Raw genomic sequence first — 20,450 nt, forward strand, 5'->3', positions numbered from 1 at the left:
ATTATAAAATATCAGAGGGGTAGCCGTATTAGTCTGGATCTGTAAAAAGCAACAAAGAGTCCCGTGGCACCTTATAGACTATAAGGTGTCACGGGACTCTCAGTTGTATTATAAAAGAATAGCGCATTCACTTCTACACCAAAAAGTCAAACACCCCGGTCTCTTGCATGTTCCATTTTGTGAGTACACTGCATCTGTCAAAAAGAGTGACCTTAATATTTAAAACAAAATATCCCTCCCCATCCACAGCTTCTCCAAAAGAAGTCTTATCTATTTCCATATGCTCTTTTGTTACAAAGAGAAGCTAAAATAATGTATTGAAAAGAATCTCATTGACATATTAGGCAGTAGAAAATACTTCAAGCACAAAAGATATGATGACCTTGAATCTGTAATGGCATCTCTCAGGAGGCATAAAAGCAAAGATCCTCAAAAGGTATTTCAGTGACTATCTCCCACTGAAATCAATGGCAGTTAGGAATCTAAATACTTTTGAGGATCTGGGTCTAAAAGCCTTCAAATTCTATTTAGTACATTGGTAGCTGAGAGCTCCACAACTGCCAGGAGGTTCTCAGCATCTATCAGATTGGGCCCGAAGGTAACATTCAGAAACAGATCACTTCCACCATTTGCTTTTTCTTTTTACTGTTGTTTTAGCTAACGATTAACTCTCAAATGCAAAGAAATATAGAGCATAGGAATACCAAATGGACATTTTCAAAGTAACAGTTTGAGCATCAAAGAGGCCTGATGTTGCAGACATTAATGCAAATATACTACTCAATGATTAATCGCAATGGAATCAATAGGATTACTCACATGAGTGCATTTGGAAGAATGGGGCTTGAGAGGGGAGGAGGAGGAGAAAACGGCATATGAATGCAGCTTCTGGAGAACATTTTACAATGAGTGCTTTTTCTTTTCTTGAGCATAAAAATGAGAGTCAAAAGAGGTCAAAATATGAGGTGAGTCCCCCAATAATTCATTTCAAGGCTTTGTTAGCAGCAGAGAGAAGAAGTTCAAAGTGTAGGAGAGTTTGGATTGAGTTGCAGAGCTTTTCCCAGTACTTATCTTTTTCTTAACTGTTTATGTGTGACCAGTTAGAGAAAGGAGGATATAATAATAATTTGTAGACACAGAACAAACATCTATGCTGTAATTTATTTTTGCTTTTTCTAAGCGATATACCAGTGTAACTGACGTCAGAGCCTTGCACTGCTCTTAATAGTGGACAAAACTTTTGTTGACCTCAATGAAAATTGGTCATGTGGACAGAGATTGATAAAGAGACCCTAATTCAGCAAGGCACTTAAGCACCTGGTTAACTTTAAGCATGTGCTTAAGACTATCTCCATTCTTCAAAGCACTTAAGCAGGTGCTTGACTTTGTTGGGACTTAAGCACATGCTTAAGTACTTTGCTATGTATGTATGGACTAAAGTACATGCTTAATTTATAATATGTAAATCAAACTGTATGTGCCAGGCCCTGATCAAAAGACCACTGAAGTCAAGGATCATCACCTATTAACTTCAGTGGGCTTTGGACCAGGGTCTGAGAGTGAAAGTGCATTAAGAATATACCTAAAGATGTTCATACCCCTTATTGCTTGGTATGCTCTTTCTATTGGTGTAAAGACTACCTTACATCAATATATAGCTTATTTTGCTGTCCAAATTGGAATAAGCTATACTGTTATAGCCGTGTCCACACCAGAGTTATTTTTGCTCCTTTAAGTGTGCTGGTCTAATTAGTGCAGCAAAGCATTCCAGTGTAGACAAACCTGAAACTACATAAATTAAGACACTTAGAATTTACAATTTCACTCAATCTTCCCACATTATGCTAGCCTCTTGTAGCAATATTCCCAGTGTTTTGTGACTGTAGACAATTTCTTCCTTAGGTTCATTGATTTTTATCTTTATAATTATACATGATGGGCCTGACTCTCAGCTAGCATAAACTGGCCTAGATCAATTAATTTTAGTGGACCTATGGCTGATTTACACCAACAGAGGATTGGGGTTACTATTTCCTTCTTTTTCTTTTTATATATAATTATTTAAAAAAAATACTGTCCTCCAACCTGAAAAAAAATTCTGCCTGGCAGGTTGAATTCCATTCAATAAACACTAAGTTCTTCTTTTTAAATAAATAAATCACTCAATCAAATAAATAAATAAAATAAAAGATTCCTCTCTAGCATCAGGGCATGTGAAGTTTTGAATGGCTACTTCTGTGTGTGCTCCACTGCCGTTTCATACCATGCAGATGCACACGCACATATGGAAAGATAAGGGAAAAGAAGTTCATCATCAAAATGAAATATTTGTTTCTGTGCCATGTGTTAGAGAACCTTAGCCAGGAACCTTATGGGGGAACTCCTGGCCCCAGTAAAGTCACTAGGAGTTTTGTAATTCATTCAGTGAGGCCAGGATTTCACCAAGCAGTCCACATCATGCCCAGATCTCAGTATCTAGAGTATTTCCAAGCAGATTCTCTGCAGGAATAAAGGCCATGTAGTGTCACTTCAGTGCCATACCACTGGAAACTAAATTATTCAATGACCCATTTCATTTTGGTGACTGTTACATGTCTGTCAGAATACAATGTTTCAAGGACTTTCATAAGTCACCTTGAAAAGATTTAGTAGAGCTTGAACGTGGTACCTTCTCAAAACAATTCAACTTAGGAAAGACCATATTATTCTAATGCCTTGATTCGGTTTTGCTACTATTTTTTTATTTTTGTATGATAATTTTTACTTTGTTCTGAAGGTGCTATATGAGCACTTAGCTTCCACATTGTTGATATGGGAGAATTTTGGTTTTTCATAGTCTAGTTATTCTACATATGGACATTTTGTAATAGTTAAGTGGGAAAGTTTCACATAAGCTGAGGAGATCTGCTGATTGTCCAGGGTTTGAATCTTTGGATCTTCTTGTATTTTTGTTTATAGTATTTTAGAGGCAATTTCATAAATTCTTTTGTGAATTTGTTTAGTAAAATATAAAATAAAAATAAATTCAAAATAAATTAATTAAAGCAAACGTCCTTTCAAATTGTTGTGCGTTGTATAGACAAAAAGATAAAAGCAATCTTTTGTTGTATTAACATTTTTTCTCTCTGAATCCCTTTCTGAAGTGACATGCACCCAGTCAATATGGGGATAGTTGAAATCCTCCATTATTACTGCATTTTCTATTTTATGCCTCTTGAATCTTGTAGAGTATTTCACAATCATCATCACCATCCTAGTCAGGTGATCAGTAATACATCTCTACTTCTATATTCTTATTATTCAAGCATGGAATTAGATTCCATGGTAGAGTTTGATTCATTTAAGATTTTTACTATATTTGAATCTTGGCTTTCTTTCACATATAGTGCCAATCCCTGACTGGCATGACCTACTCAGTCATTCCTATATATTTTGTACCCGCCATTACTGTGTCCGATTGATTATCATCATTTCACTAAGTTTCTGTGGTATCTATTATATCAATATCTTCATTTAATATCAGGCACTCAAATTCACTCATCTTAGTATTTAGACTTGTAACATTTGTACGTAAAACCAGCTTCCATAAGTACCATAAAGTTCATTATGAGAGTAAGAGAGAAAAATTACTTACATAGTTAAGTGTTGCACGACCCCAATGAGCAGATTACACACTTGTTACAGAGTAGGAAGAAGAATGAAAATTTACATCTGTAGAAAAAAATATTTGTGAATACAGAAATTGTTCAACTGGAAATTGCATATATTAATTTCCAATTTTTAAGAAATACATGGCAGAAGGTGGCAAACTTTTCAGTGTTTCTTGCTTCTGGTTGGGCCAGATGTACCACTACAATCTTCAAAAGTGTAGATGTGCTTGACGCTGAAAACTAAGGAGAAAGGAGGATTAAAACATTTTCAAACCATGAAAAAGAGTTTGCTTTCAGACCACATCTAACAATCGGGAAAGATAATGGTACTTTTTTCAAAATAGATTTGCCCTGACAGCATGTGTTAGAAGGTTTTAAGGCATTAATAAAGACCATTCAATCTAACTAGCATTTGTAAACTTCCTTTTGTAAATGCTCCATTGCCTACGGATGCCAGCTAATTGTTCCTTTAATAATGCAATGTTTTTGCTTAAGTAATCTTGCCTGGATAGCCATTATACAGCTATGATGATTCTTTGTAGGGTAAAAGTACTTCCTGATATATATCCTGATTTTTTTTCCTGTTGTTTTTCATTCTACTATCACTGCATTGATCACTTAAACCTCTGGAGACTTTATATTTGCATTTTTCACTTACAATAGATTCGTCATGCATGATTACCACTGTTTTTCTAGTCTTCCTCTAATAAGGATACCATTTGGTAATACTAATTTCTTCCTCCATCAACTGGTTGATAAATATGCATTTGTTGTGTGCCTAAAACCTCTATTGATTAGATTTACAACTTTGGGTGTACAAGGAAGGCATTATCAAGCCTGTAATTTCAAAGGTGTTTCTGAAATTGTATTTAATTTGGGATTATCTCCAAGATTCATATTATACATGCAATATAGATTTTTCACATAACGTTGTCCTCATTAATCCTTTGTTTCCTGTCACTGGGGCAGTCAGAGATACAGCCCTAAGTTTTCATGAATGACTAGTGATTTTGTATGCTTCAGTTTTGGAGTGCCCAACTTGATAGACTTTAAAAGACCTTGATTTTTCAGTGGACTGATGGTGATTTAAATAGGGTTGCCAACTTTCTAATCGCACCAAGCTGAAAACTCTAGCCCCGCCCTTTCCTTGAGGCCAGGCCCCTCCCACCCCTGCTTACCGCATTCCCTGTCCCTCGGTGGATCACTATCCCCATTTTGACTGGGCTGGGGTGAGGGCTGTCACTGGGAGTGCAGGCTCCAGGGTGGGATCAGAAATGAGGGGCTCAGGGAGTGGAAGGGGGCTCTGGGCTGGGGATTGGGGTGTGGGAGGGGGTGAGGGCTACAGCTGGGAGTGTGGCCTGTAGGGCGGAACCAGAGATGAACGGTATGGGGTTCAGGAGGGGGCTCCAGCCTGGGGGGGGTGGGGCAGAAGGTTTCAAGTTGTGAGAGGGTTCTCTGGATTGGGGCAGGGGGTTGGGTGCAGAGGTGGGTGAGGGTTGCATCTGGTGGTGCAGGCTCTGTGGTGGGGCTGGAGATGAGGGGTTTGGGGTGCAGGAGGGGGATCCAGGTTTTGGGGAGGCTCAGGGCTGGGACAGCGGGTTGGGGTTCAGGTTTGGGGCACAGGCTTAACTCCAGTGGCTTCTGGGCAGTAGCTCTGCAAGAGGGCTCCGGCAGGCTTTCTGCCTGTCCTGGTTCCATGCTGCACCCAGGAAGCAGCCAGCAGCAGGTATGACTCCTAGGCGGAGGGGAGGCAGGCAGCTCTGCATGCTGCTCTCGCCCACAGACACCATGCTCACAGCTCCCATTGACCATGGTTACTGGATAATGGGAGTGCGGAGTTGGTGCTTGGGAAGGTGGCAGTGTGCGGAGCCCCATGTCCCCACTGTCTAGGAACCAGACCTGCTGACTGCTTCTGGGGCGCAGTGCAGAGCCAGGACAGGCAGGGACTAGCTTCCTTAGCTCTGCAGCACCGCTAACTGGACTTTAAATGGCCCAGTCAGCAGTGCTGACTGGAGTCGCCAGGGTCCCTATTCGACTGAGTGTTCCGGTCGAAAACAGGACACCTGGTCACCCTAGCTGTATACCATTAGAGGATCTGGCCTGCCATGCTTGGAAAAAGGAAAAATTACGAAAAGTGCTGTAGTGATTTGGTAGCTGAAGTCCCCTTTCAGAAGTGACTTAGGCACTTAGAAGCTGAAATCTATTTCAAAGTGCATTGGAGTTAGAGGTTTACCTACGTAGGTTCTTTTGTAAATTCCTTAGGCACCTATATGCATGTTAAAGGTTTAACCATTGCCCTTTCATTTAAGTGAGCTATAAGAGACAATTAAGACCAAAACAAAGGGGTATATGAGTCTAGAATTTGAATGATCTAGGTGGAAGGAGTTTGCAGGATATTGTTTGGCTAAGGGTGTGTGTGTGTGAGAGAGAGAGAGAGAACAGAAATCAACTACCTCCTGTTGTGTGGTCTCTCTTGTATTCAAAGAAACAAAACCTCATACATGCTTTTTAAACAGAAAAGGAAGATTGCATCAAAGGTAGCAGACTCCATCAATTTCTCTTCCTGATCAGAACAGCCTACAAGACCCTGAATTTTGGCTAGCAACTCATGTAGCTACTTAAACAGATTTGTAAATCTGGCCCTAAGTCACTTCTGAAAATGAGATTTAAGCTTTTAAGTCATGTAGGTATTGAAAATTTTACTCAGATTAAATGATATAATAGGTCTTTTACATCTCTAAGTGCTGTGCTCCTATTAGTTGTGCTAACATTTTTCTATTAAAACTCAAGCTTTAGAAATTGAGAAATCTTGTTAGGGAAAAAATTATTCTGGATGATCCCTTAATGTTTTTTTTTTAAAAAAAACATTGCTGAGAGAGGTGAGTTTCATCTATGGCATTTTGCAAATCTTCAGAGAAAAGCCAAATAAACTACAAATTAGACATTACCTAATAATTCCTGGTATATTCCATGACATATTTCATGACCCCTACCAGTATATGTACTATGTCTCATGAATCAACATTATAGTAAAATATGTTTCACCCTATCCTGCAACAGAAAATATGAAGTTTTTATCATCCTAAATTATAGTGTTATTATTTGTTTCTTGATTTTCAGAATTAAGAGTTTTCCTAAATTAACTCTCTTGTGTAGAATATATAGTTTGAAGGGGCTAGTTTTGCAAGTTGTGATAAGAGAAGTTTAAATTATCTGGATACCAGTGAAAACTGGAATTTATCCTGGTATTTCTACCCCTCTCCCCATGCTTAAAATCTTAGTAAATATGATGACAAGGTTTTATTTATTCACAAATAAATTCCACAATAATTAAATATAAACATTTAATAAAAAGGATTTGAGAGTGTGGGCAAAAGAAGATTGTGTCATTGCAAATTGAGTTGCCCATATGTATATTTAGACCTGTGGTTAAGAATTTTGCTGAAATGGGACCTAAAACAGGAAAGTAGCTTGTAGGATGTATTAACCTAAATTTCAAGGTCATTTCTTATCCTCCTTTCTCTGGTTACCTCACTGGCATTTTCCAGTTAAAAACAAAAGAAAAAAGACAAGGCACAATCACTAAATATTTTTATTAGTAGATGCCATGTTATTAGTTGATAAAACATTCAATGCTGACTAATCACACAAACTATCAAAGACTGATTTCTACATGTATAATGTTGATTTTGATTGGAACATTTTCTTTTGGTGGAGAAAGGTGCGGGGGGGTCTGTGTGTGAGAGAGAGAGAGAGAGAGAGAGGTGTAAATCTAGCACAAACCTAACTACTGTGGGCCCAGTGCAGGCTGTTGTTTCTTTGGGTCTATGAAAATTTCCTCTTGTTATTAACCAGATAGACCAAGTGAAGTGTATCAATAAAAATTCAAAGTTGCTCAATACTGGGTCTGTCACTGCAGAGAAGAGCTCAGTAGCCCACAATATAAATAAGTTTGGGTTAAAGTATAATAACTAATTATAGTCACACCTTAAACAAAATGCACTTGAGTCAATGGGAATTTTGACTGTGTGAGGACTGTAGGATTACTCAATCTGATTAAGCACATTAGGTTCCTAACTCTTGTAGAAAGTCCGTGGGAGTTGGGCACCTAACTCACTTATGCTCTTCACTCATCATGAAAAACTGCAACAGAGAACCAGGGGATTCCTCCTTCTCTCTCTCAACCTTACAGTCAGAATGATCTTCTCTTTCCACTAGATAAAGGCAGATTGAAAGTCTCTTAGATAAGATTCTCTCTACACCAGAAAAAAACCCACACATTGGGTATTAGACAATAATAAAGCTATTTAATTAGGAAATCCATTTTAATTGTAGAGATAATAAAATCCCATGTTAAAACATGAAACATACTGTATAGCAGGCACATGTGTCATCTGTGCACTTATGGTACTTAGTCCTGGGCATTTATATACTTATATTTAAAACATTTTAAAAACTGATAAAAATAAGGAGATAAAATACAGTTTGGTTTTAATGCTGTTGTATAGAACTGATTATGTCACCATCAGCACTTGCATGTATTATGACATCAATCCACAGAGTTGGAGCTACAGCCTTTAAACAACTGGCAGCATTATACTAGTGCACAGGAAAGCTACAGGTTGTTCTGTTCGTTTGCAGCTCCATAGTGATTTTCTCTTCTGAAGAGCTTACTGTTTAATTCTTTTCTCTCTGCTTACAAGCAGAACAGCAACCTGCCAATTCCTCTATACTGTGCAGGTCACGGTGTCACGGATCTTAGGAGACTGAAAAAACTGCAGGCCCTGGTGCATTTATACAGACAGGATCCAGACCTCTTGAGGGCTAAGCAGCTAAGTTTACTGTGTGACAATATGAAGATCATAGGAGATCCTATACCACTTCTTCAGTGCAATACCTCTGTAGAGAAGACATCCAAGAAGGAGGAGGAATCACCAGAGGCAGCTGAGAGTGAGGAGAGTGATTTGGAAATTGAGGATGATGGTGTTATTGAACCAGATCTAGATGATCCCCAAGAAATGGGAGATGAATATTTGGAAAAAACAAATGAGATGATAGACCAGGCCAATGAAAAGAGGGAACACACCTTTGCCACCCTGAATGAAGGTGAATTTCAGAAAGCCATTGACTTGTTCACAGATGCTGTCAGGCTGAATCCTCACTTCAACCTCTTGTACGTTAACCGAGCCAGTGTTTTTGTGAAACTGCAGAAGCCGAATGCTGCCATTAGAGACTGTGGCAGAGCCTGTGAGCTTAACCCCAGTTCAGCGGAAATGCGTTGTATGTCTTTACCACCAAGGGGGGAGCTGGGAAGGGGCAGCAACTTTAAAGCGCTGCCTCGGCAGTGCTTTAAGGACAGTCCTTTGCTGTGGCAGCACTTTAAGGATCCTCAAAGCACTGCCATGGAAAAGAACCGTCCTGAAAGCACTGCCCCGGCAGCGCTTTAATGTTGCTGCCCCTTCCCCCCTCCATCCCCAACGGTGGCTCTGCTGGTAGGGACCCTACCAGCAGGGCTGCCAATGGGTGAGGCAAAAAGAGCAGGGACATTAAAGCGCTGCCATGGCAGTGTTTTAAGGATCCTTTTCCCCCTCCTTAGGGGCAGTTGGGCAGGGGGGACAAAGGGAGCAGCTTCCCCGGGGATGGCAATTTAAAAGGGCCTGGGGCTCTGGATGCCACTACTGCAGCAGTGGCATCTGGAGTCCCAGACCCTTTAAATCACCACAGGAACTCTGGGTGGCGCAGACCAGGTGGCCTGGAAGGGCTGGCTGGGGGATGCTGACCCCTAGCCCCACCTCTTCTGCCCGAGGCCCTGCTCCTCTGGGGGCCAGAGCCCTGCCCCATACGGTAAGTGTCCTGAGTTACTTTCACCCCTGTGTAGTAATAATAATGGTTTTATTGGATTACACATTTAAATTTATATTCTTGCAAAGCGCCATTAACAGATACGCCTGCAGTATTTGGGACACTGTGGATATGTATGTAATCCTAGATAACTATGCATGTCTATACAGATATCTTAAGATATTTCAGCATGGCCCTCTTAACCCGCAGTCCGTTAACATGCGGTCATGACACCTTGACTCCTAACATCCGTGCGTAAACGAGTCTGTACTGTACTACTGGTTCATAGAGAAAAATCTGGTTACATGATTCTGGCTTCTTCTCTGTTTTCAGTTATTATATCACATTTGAAAAAAAAAGTAAGTGCCTTTCTAAAATTGCTTTTTCCATATATGCAATTGCTATGGTAGCCACAAGGATTTTATAGGGAGGGAAGATTATCCATGTGATTATTTCATAGCACAAGCCTGTCTACGTAGGCCGGGATGCTTCTCTTTTATGAAGATGAACTAGAAATCACTGACTGTAAAACTGATTATTACTTATGTGAATGGCACACTAATCTCATTGCTAATACAGTGTAATCATTCAAAAGAGTGGTTATCGGACAGCATATTTAACTATGTAACATTTCAAGTTTGTAATGATTTTTATCAGTGATATATTTATAGAAAAGCAAATGTGCATTTCTAGTGAATCTTATGAAAATATCAGAAAATTTCTGTTCTGAATCAGGAATAAGTGGCTATTTCACAGTGTAATCTTGATTATCTAAACGTCAGTAGTCAGAAATTGTGTTATTCGAAAGAGGATAAAATTTCCTACCGAAAATGTATTTTATTATCCAAAATTATTCTCTGTTTTCTGTTACACTTTACACTGAATTATCCAATGTAAACTGTATGTATCTTGCCTATTTAGGGGTGAGGAAAATAAACATTCTGAAGACATAGTGATCTCTCCATTAAAAAAAAAATGTACAGGACAAATATTACTCAAATTCCTCGGTCAAGAATCAATCTGCTGTGTTTTGACCCAGAGGTAATTAATAGTAAATATACTGTAGGGGCCTTTAATGGAAATGCTGATACAGCTTGGCTATAGTGCCTCATATCTGGTGTTATAGTTACTATAGTAGTCATAAAATAATGAGAGGTAAAATATTCTGTAATCACAATATGATTGCATCTATGAAGCCCATGCAGTTAAAATTGTTACATTACCCTCTATATAGTAATGCAAGATCTCATATTCTTTAAAAATGAATGAAGGGATCAAACTAATATTATTTATACATATATTAATAAAAGGTGATAACATTCCAGTAAAAATATAGATGGATGGTTAGCCGCTTTGACCTGGTGCTTTCCTATAATATATGTAGTTCAGTGAATGCATGCCTGGTGATTAAATAGATAAAAATCTTTTTGTGGGTTCAGATGATGTCATAAATTATGATATCATCAGAATTTATGACATAACCAGAGCTGTAATAGAGAATGACACCTTCAAAAAAAATATCATATATGTATTTGCAAACTGCAGTGTAAAGATCACAGTCAGAAGGGAAGATACAAGTTTAGCGTGTTCCTCCATAGTGTAGTCTCACATTGAGTTAATAGTTAAGCAATTGCTACAGCTTTTATGTTTTCCCTCTGCCCCAGCACAGTCTGTGTTGCCCAGCTCCCTTCTGGCCAAGCCACCATGGATCCAAAAAAAAATTACTGAACTTCAGGCCTTGGTGGATCTCTCAGCCAAGATCCAACTCTTTTGAGAGCCAAGCAATTGAGTTTCCTGCGGGACTGTATAGAGAGCATGGGAGATACCATATTACGTTCAGTGAAACATGCCTCTGCAGAGAAAACATTCAAGGAGCAAGGGAAACAACCCAAAGCAGCTGAGAGTGAGGAAAGTGACTTGGAAATTGAGGATGATGGTGTTATTGAACAGGATCTGGATGATCCCCAAGAGATGGGAGACGAATATTTGGAAATAACAAATGAGATGATAAATCAGGCCAATGAAAAGATGGAACATGCCTTTGCCGCCCTGGATGAAGGTGAACATAAGAAAGCCATTGACTTGTTCAAGGATGCTGTCAGGCTGAATCCTCACTTCACCCTCTTGTATGTTAACCGAGCCAGTGCTTTCGTGAAGCTGCAGAAGCCGAATGCTGCCATCAGAGACTGTGACAGAGCCTGTGAGCTTAAACCCAATTCAGGCGAGTCTGACAAGTGGACAGGGCAAGCACACCTGCTTTGGGGGCACTGGGAGGAGGCTGCCCAAGATTTCATCTTTGCACATCAACTGGATTATGATGAAGATACCAACGCCACGCTAAAGAATGCACAACCAAGGACTGAGGAGATTGTTAACCATTGGCAAATGTGTGAGCATAAGCATGAATTAAAGGCACACCGCAAGATGCTGGAAAAGGTAAAATTGGCCTTGGAAGAGCAAAAGAGAACCCAGAAAGAGGAAAGTACCCGGCAATGGATGATTAGTATCTGGTGGAAGTACTTTGATTTTTTTACAACCATTCTGGATCCAAGGATTATAATAGCATGGGTGGATGTGACCTGGAACCCAGATAACATTTACAAATACCAGAGGAACTGCAAGTTCATGAAGTTCATTGGCCAGTATGACTGAAGTCAACCATAAATGGCCTTTTCATTCAAATAAATTTAAGGCTTATGACAAAACATGATTTATCCTTTGTAATGTCTCTTTAAGGCCTAGGCTACATATAGTTTGTGTACCACTATAAGTATTTCACTTAAGGGTGTGATTTTATTTTTAAACCAAACACTTCTATCACTACAACCCCTACCATAGATATAGTAGGCTTGACAGAATTTGATTTTCTTAGAATTTCAATGGATTATATTCATGTTTATTTTTACACATTTTTTCTTACTTTATTTACATTTGAGGGAATTATGGGGGTCACACAATAATTAATGACAGACACTGAGATTCAAAAAAGTTAAAACTTAATTATAATTAACACACTAATTGTCTATCACATGTAAAAAATACAAAGTGGACCTCTCTCTTAAATCAAAATCTAAATTATAAAGCATTTTTCTTACTTTGCCTATATGTAAATTTCTATGATTATAAATTGACATTTTTTCATCTCTGTGTGTGCAAGCTGAAATCAATTTTTACCAACACGTATTGATAATAATCTTATCCTTTGAAGCCTAAACAGAAAACTACTTTATATTAGTATAGCTTATTCCTTTTCCTGTTTGGGAATAGCTATACTGGTATAGGACACCTTTGCAATTTTCAAAAGTGCAAAGAATTGGCCTAATTATGCTCCGATTGAGCTCAGTTGAAAAATTTAAATTGCCTTCAATGGAAGCAGAGTTATGCCAAGACTGAGTGCCTTTGAAAATCCCATGTTTACTCAATGAAGCATTCAGTGCTTTGCCACAATATTTAATTCAGAAACCAGAAATAGGAGGAACAGAGCTTTAATGAGAAGATATTTAACATCTTCATATTTTAACCAGAGCAGGCACTTATTTCCCTTCTCCATCATTGCCACTTAGAATTTTACCAGACTTTCTTCACAATTTTGTAAACAAATCATTTATATTTGGAAACTAAGTTATTTTTGGTTCAGTTATATTTCCTAAGTGAATTTCCAGTAGTAAAATCTCCTCTCAGCAAAAACTTCTAATAGCAGAAGTGATCTTTCTTCAGGAAATTTAACCTTTCCCCATTAATACCAGTGATGGTTTCAAAATTGCTTATGCCATCAAAAAAAAAATCAATACAAGCCTTTCTTTTGCTTAATATATACAGCAGAAGCCTGAGCCCCTTGTAGAAATTCAGTATATCCAATATCACTTACAAAGTTTTTAACATTTGTCAGAAGTTTCCCATCACTTATCACCTCTGCCCTTCTGTGGAGAGAAACTAAATCAAATAATGAATAAATGGATTGGCTATTGCCCAACTTTTTTACAGAGTTTAGGGATACCCTGGTCTTATCCATCACACAATGAAATCCCATTTCTATAAGTGCATTTCACACCAGGTAACAAATAATCCTGGAAGTGAAATTTCAGCAGCTGTTAATTAAACCTTTCTAGCAAAATTCAAGAACAAAGAACAGAGCGTCACCCAAGAGAGCATATGAAGAGGTTGCAGAGGAAGTGTGGAAAGCATACATTGTACAGTGGTGGCTCTAGATGCTTCTGTCATTCAAAAGCACAATAGAGGTTTAGTTGTTCTGTCTTTTCTTTTTAAAGCAGATAAACATTTTCCAGTGTTGGAAATAATCTACACTGAAATAAAGAGGTAGCTGGAGGTGGGATCTCATCAGCAGAAGAAAAGACCAAAGAGAAGGGTAACACACGAACAGCAGCAAAGGTACCAGAGGACAGATTCTGCTACTCTTCCTCACAGCGGCCTGTCTGATGCAGAGAGTTTAAAATGGATGATCAAAATGATTTCTTGTGGCCTTAATATCAGTGAATTGCTGATTACTTAATTGCATGTGATGTGAGGGCTTATTGAAGTCAGTGGGACTTCTCAAGAAAGTAAATGCTCATCAGTATGAATAAGAGGCTGCTCCATATAGCCTCTAATATAATTTTTAATGAATTATGTAACTCCTGTTTTGCACCAGTGAAGGAATAAAATGGACACGGTGTAGAGTCAAGCACATGGGTTTATTACACAAAGCACTCGCGGATTGTCACTTTGCTTATTAGGCTCAAAGACATTGCCAAGAAATTGATAACAATAGATTATCCGTGGGTGGAGGGAAGCGACAGGGTGGAAAGTCCCGAGCCCCTGGATAGATCTAACAGCAAGACCAGATAAGCACAATAAGCCAATAGTCTAAAAGATTACATAATGGCTTCACCCAGGGTTGCAGGTTAACATATTAACATACAATATATTGTTAGTATACAGGTGTTTTCCCTCAAACAATGTGTAGAGTGTATAATTATAAAATATATATATGTTGAATTCTGATCTGAGGTCCATAGGAATGAGGTAGCTCTTCCGGTTGTCCAACAGGTACATTCCTAGGGGTTAAAGCAAAAAAACATTGAAAAGTACATGGCCATAGAAAATGTTTTCAGAGTGCCCCATTGTGTTCCTAAAAGCTAACATTGGCATCTAAAGGGCGGGGAGGCATCTGTGGAAGAGAGAATGTCATATCTCATACTGACATGCTTGGGTCTCTCCATGAACTCAACGTTGGTATGTGGGGAGGGTATTAGCTATCTTATTCCTCCACGGAGTGAACATGGAGGACCCTTTCAATACTTTGGTATGTCTGTAGCTTCTGATAAGGACACCAATTACCTCTCCCCATCTGGAGTTTTACTGACCATGCTCATCTTAGTAAAAAGCAAGGTTGTCTCTTGTTTGTTCAGCTTCTTTTAGCCAATATCATTCATGGTAGGCCCCCAGCTCAAACCAAGCTTTGGACTTTGGGCCTATGTGGAAAGTTTTTGACAGGGCCTGTGGTCAGGGTTTTACAAACACAGCAAATGGATTTTGGCCCTTCAACCAGTGACTGATTCAGCCAGAGCTCACCATATATTTTTTACAAGCAGCTAAAGCACATTTGCAAAGTATTTGGGAAAAGGAAAACGAGAGAGATGGACAGACTTTCTCAGGCTTGCTAAGAGTAAGAAGTCTAAAGAGTGTTTATCATGAATGTAGAACAGTTTTATAGAAAAGCGTGAGAAATATTTTTTACAATGTAATTGATTTGTGGGAGAATGAGCACTGTCTCTTTAAATCTGCAGCATTCCAGATGAACTGTTTCTTCAGATTTGCTGCTGAGAGAACTTTATGAATGCAGTCAGCGTGCTCTGGTGTGGGACTGCAGCCTCCTTAGATTTCTTTGTGATGCTGGCTGCTTTGGGGAAAGATTGTGTCCCTACCAGAATTTCAGGTGATGCCATTTAGCTATGATCCATCTGACGAGCAGGCAAGGATTCAGTTTGATTTCCCCTGAATCTCTGCTGGATTGGAGGATCTGGTCCAAGTTCTTTGAAGTACCAGCAAACAGTACTTCAGAACCCTACTATAATTTCATCTATTCTTCAGTCTCAGAATAGAGCTCAAGAATTCCAGTCTAATGGAAACCTGCTGTTCTGTGTCCCTTTTAGAGCTCTGATTTACGCTAATATATTTAATCTGTGTCATTACAGAAACAGTGTCACAAGCAGAAAAGTGAGAAAGACTGGAGAATGGACTGAGTCCCAGAATTCATATCTAAGATCTAAGGGTTTTCTGTGGGAGGGACAGCTAAGGTTGTGTATCAGAGAAAAGAGGAATTCCATTGGTTTTAACGGTATTATTTTGGCTTGAGAGTTTGGTGCGCTTTATTTTTAAAATAGACTTTCATGCCAGCTGGATTTTCTCAAAGATGTCAGTACAGCTTTGCTTAAAACCTTCATAAGGCTAGAAGTGAAAACATTACCATATAATTAGGCTTGGTTGAGGAGTCAAACAATTTTTAGTGATAGTAGAGAGATTCAAAAAGTTAAATTTTATAACGGTTAAGTACAAGTTGTCAATACCACATGGCAAAATATAAAAAAGCAAGTATCCTGAAATCGAAGTCAGTTTTGAAGCAGCATTTTTCTTATTTTGCCTATCTGTACATTTAACTCATTATCAATGGAATTATTTTGTCACTGGGTATTTGGTGTATGGTGAAATCGATGTTTACTGACATTTACTGATAAAATCTAATCCTTCAAAGCCTACATATTGTGCTCAGCTTAAGCATCTCAATTTTTTATTGACTTCAACCATGCAACAATACAAATGGAATTTGTTAATCTCTTGATTAAATATCAGAGAGATTACTACAGTGCTATACGGAATACAGAAAGAATAGATACACCAAGGGTGATAATGTAAGGTAAAGAGCTGGCCTCTCTCTTTCCCCTGTAACTGCTGGGATGTCAGTAGTTTGCACTGCCGAACCTAATTTTTCAAGCCCTCTGTCTTATATAGAGTACAAGACCAATCTCCTACCCTTCTTTCTGGAGGGAAAATCCTTTTCCACAATTAATTTCACTATATGTTCTAGTTTGACATTTTCATTTTACCTAATTACTTATGGGATTTCTTTTATGGTATCGTTAGATTATATGATTAATAAGATAAAGGGAATTCTAATCTGATGATTACTACTGAAAGCTATGACCACTGGCAGTCCTTTCTGAGTTAAAAATTACAGAAAATGTTTGCAGTAACAAGTACCTCTTTTCAATCACCCAGTCTTGTTTAAACCATACTTCTGTAAACAACTTTTTATCAGTTTAAGGGGTCCTTTCCGTACACATTTATTTTCCCACAGACTTGGAAGCACCTGCCATAATGAAGTACAGCCAAATACTTGATCACACGAAGTTTCTGAAAACAGGTCACTCACAGGTGAAGAACCAATACTCTGATCCTTAGAATTCAGACACGCTCTTTGCTAATATTGTAAAAGATTCTGGGGGAATAGTTAATATTCAAATAAATTTAATATACAAGAAAAAGCGGATTAAGGGAGTAATATTTACTAACAGGTAATAACAGAATAAATACAAGTTACCTGTTCTATAATTGTCATTCTTCAAGATGTGTTGTATATGTCCATTCTATTTCAGATGTGTGTAGGCCCAGAACACAGTTGTAGGAGGTATTTCCCTCAGCAGTACCTGGCGGGGCAGCACATGTGCCTTCTGCTGCCTTGCACCAGTGCATGCAAGTAAAAAGCACAGATCCACCCCCGAACCCCCTCAGTTCCTTATTACCGGATATCCTCCAATCTAAAGGGGAAGGAGAGTGAGTTGCAAAATGGACATGTGCAACACATCTTAAAGAATGACAGTTACAGGACAAGGACAGCGTAGTAACTGCTCTTTTTTTTTAATTCCAGTGATTGCACAGGTCCATTCCACTTTAGGTGACTCATAAGTGGTTCAATATAGAAGTGGGATTGGATTCTATCTGAATAAAGATGGAAGGACCTAACATCCAAATTCAGCATCATCTCTAAATAGTTGAGAGATGGCATAATGAGAGGCAAAGGTATGGATACTGTTACCCAAAATCGGGCTAGCTAGTAAGCTTAGGGAGGACTAATGACCCACCAGAGTTTGGCAGAAAGCAGCATATTTATTATACTGATAGCTAAGCTTAAAAGAAGGGGCAGGGGTCACATTCACACTCACATATTCATGCTCCCAGGACAGGCACAGCACTGGAGATGTCAGAATTCTTTAAAGTAAGTGTCCCTCAGCTGAGTGATGGACAGTGTGATGAAGGTATTTCATCCCAAGGCACGATGGAATGCAATGTGGCGAAACACTGGCCCGGCAGTCCGGGCGAAGGGCCTTCACAGGAGGTACAAGCTTGTGAGTGCACTGCTGAGCACAGGGCCCCTTCCCCTTTTAAGGACCTGCTCCTCATGTCTGTGACTAGAGATGACTTGGCCGTATCTAGTTGGTCAAACTCCACCTTGGGCAGTGTCCATGCATTGGTTGTGTGAGTGCTGCCTAATTAGAGTCCCAGACATCTTGTCTACCTAGGAGCTCTTCTGATCTTTCAGCTGTTCAATCAGCCCGTTCATCCCACAAGCATTCCAGGAGGGAGGGGAAGGGGAAAAGCCACTTCATAGGTATTCAAAGAGGGAGAGGAGACAAAACGGGGGGAAGGCGGGGTAAATGTAACAGACCTTTTAAGCATACAGGTTATAGATAGCATACAGATCACTGGTGCTCCTACAACACTTTGCCCCTTGATCTATGATCATTACAGTAGTAGTTGTTGCAGGGCACAGGTGAACCAAACAATCATAACCAGGTGAATATAACTAAAATCATTATAATTCACTAACCACAAGATATAACGTAAACACAAATGCAAACAATCATAATCTTAATAATTGGGAATACAATAAAAACATCACCATTACAATAATTAGGTACATTGACAAACAAAATGAAGCCCAAGATTAATGCTGCAATAGCCATCAAACAATAAAAGTCACTGAGGCCAGGACCTCCTTAAGTACACACAACAAATAAGATTTGTAGGAGTACCACACTTGTCATGCAAAGTTAAAATGATTTGGACTTAACCTAACATTTAACTGCTAAAATGTTGCAGAATCCCCTATTACTAACAGTTGTTCTTAAGAGGTCTTTTTGGGGGAGGGAGGGGACAAATCCAAGACCTGAAAGACAGGGCCCTACAGTCACAGGCCAAGACCTTACAGGTTGTGGGGGCCCATGAACTACCCTTCAGGGCTTGGGGAAGTAGAACCAGGGTGCATAGAGGAAAATGTGGAATTAACAATACAAGAGAATGTAACTCACAATACAAATGTATCAATAACAAAAATCAACAACAAAATGCTTATTAGAGAGCCTAATAAAAAAATAAACCTGATGCACTGGGGACCAAAGTCTTTTGGACAGAGGTGGATGTGATTGATAATTTGGTTGGAGATGAGGGAAGTAGAGAGAGGAAAAGGCATTTACCCTGTCTAGTGTGGTATCCCCTCTCTCTCTCTGGACCCAATGCTAGCACAGGACACCCACCAGAGACAGACACAGAACATGCAACACAGAACACCAAACACAGACTCTGTTGTGACACTATTACCATGATATTTTTATAACTCTTCAGCTGGGTAGCAGCTCTCCTGATGTTCTGGTTTGGAGGCTGAAAGATAGAAGCTTAGAAACAAATTAGCACAGTGCTCCCACCGTGGCAGACCCTGCTCATTTGAGTTGTCCATGGTGTCTTCGATCTGGCCATCCGGAGTCCAGATCTGGATCATACCAGATATCTCTCTTCCAATCATTATATGGTCCCACACCCCCTGGGCTTTCACTCCGATGGTGGTGACCAGGGCTGAATAAGTCCCCCAGACCCTGTTCTCCTGGGCAGACCCCTCCAGGACCAGATCCTTCAGGTGGGTAACTACCTGGCTCAGAGCGCCATTCTCTACTTCCATCCAGTCCCGCTTCTCTGCTGCCACCACCTGTACTATGGCTACAGAGAGGGAAGATGCCTGGGTGCTAGCAGTCAGAGCCTGCACATTCCACATATCCCATTCCTTCTCGAACTCATGAATTGTACCCCCAGGGGGAATGGCCCCTGGCATCCAGGGTTCTGCCCCTTTCTTTTGGAGCCATTCTAACAACACCCCAGGTGGCACCCTTCCCCTTGCCCCACAGTGGCATACTTAGCAGTGATGGTCCTTTTCTCCCTGCAGTGGATTTACTTTTTACACAGGCTGGAGCCGGACCCACCCAAGAGAGCACTTAGGGGCACCAGAGGACCCCTACTCTTGGGTCAAATCCTCCACTAAGCTGCCTGCATTCTCCAGATCTGTTCCCCTAAAAACCCAGGGTCACATTTGTATTTGTTTTATTACAATGTCACTGTTCGGTCAGATAGAAAAGAGATGGAACTTATTCATACATGCACACATTCACCACATTCAGACTCTCATGCACCCACACACTTTTACACAGGCGGAGCGTTACCAGCGACAGCATGGAGGCTGAGAAGTCTAAGTGTGGTAGATCTGATGTGTCTGCCTGCAGTCACGAATCCAGGCTGATGAGCAGGTCAAGGAGTACCAGCTGCTTGTGTGCGTGGCTGCTTCCTTTAGCTGGAACTGGGCAGCTCCTGTCATATACACTGAGTTTTCCTTCTGTGTCCTTCACTGAGAAGCATTCCTACACCAGTTCCTTTCATTCATACCAGGTTCTTCTTTTCTTTACAGCACTTCATGATTGTCTTCTCAGTGCAGATTATATCAGACACACCTGTCTCCTGGCTCCTTTCTCCTTTGTGATACAGCATGGCCAGAAGGCAGCATAAGAGTGTTAGCAGGGGGCCTTATTCCCTGCCAAGGGAGGAAGGTTTGCTTTAGATTAACTAGAACAGCTGTGGCCA

At 39.8% G+C, this 20,450-nt stretch overlaps 2 protein-coding genes across 2 annotated transcripts; both read left to right on the forward strand.

The window, feature by feature from the left end:
• The first annotated feature begins 875 nt into the window (after positions 1-875).
• On the forward strand, positions 876-9,097 carry LOC116834970 (putative protein FAM10A4). The gene is made up of 2 exons (XM_032797422.1): positions 876-965; positions 8,354-9,097. The coding sequence occupies exons 1-2, from the start codon at positions 876-878 to the stop codon at positions 9,095-9,097; spliced, it is 834 nt and encodes a 277-aa protein (XP_032653313.1).
• An 879-nt stretch (positions 9,098-9,976) lies between these two features.
• LOC116834971 (putative protein FAM10A4) lies at positions 9,977-12,143 on the forward strand. Its single transcript, XM_032797423.1, has 2 exons — positions 9,977-10,016; positions 11,227-12,143. Exons 1-2 carry the CDS (start codon positions 9,977-9,979, stop codon positions 12,141-12,143), a joined length of 957 nt encoding a protein of 318 aa, XP_032653314.1.
• The last annotated feature ends 8,307 nt before the right edge of the window (positions 12,144-20,450 follow it).

The sequence above is a fragment of the Chelonoidis abingdonii genome, chromosome 2, assembly GCF_003597395.2.
Source record: "Chelonoidis abingdonii isolate Lonesome George chromosome 2, CheloAbing_2.0, whole genome shotgun sequence".
Lineage (NCBI taxonomy): Eukaryota > Metazoa > Chordata > Testudines > Testudinidae > Chelonoidis > Chelonoidis abingdonii.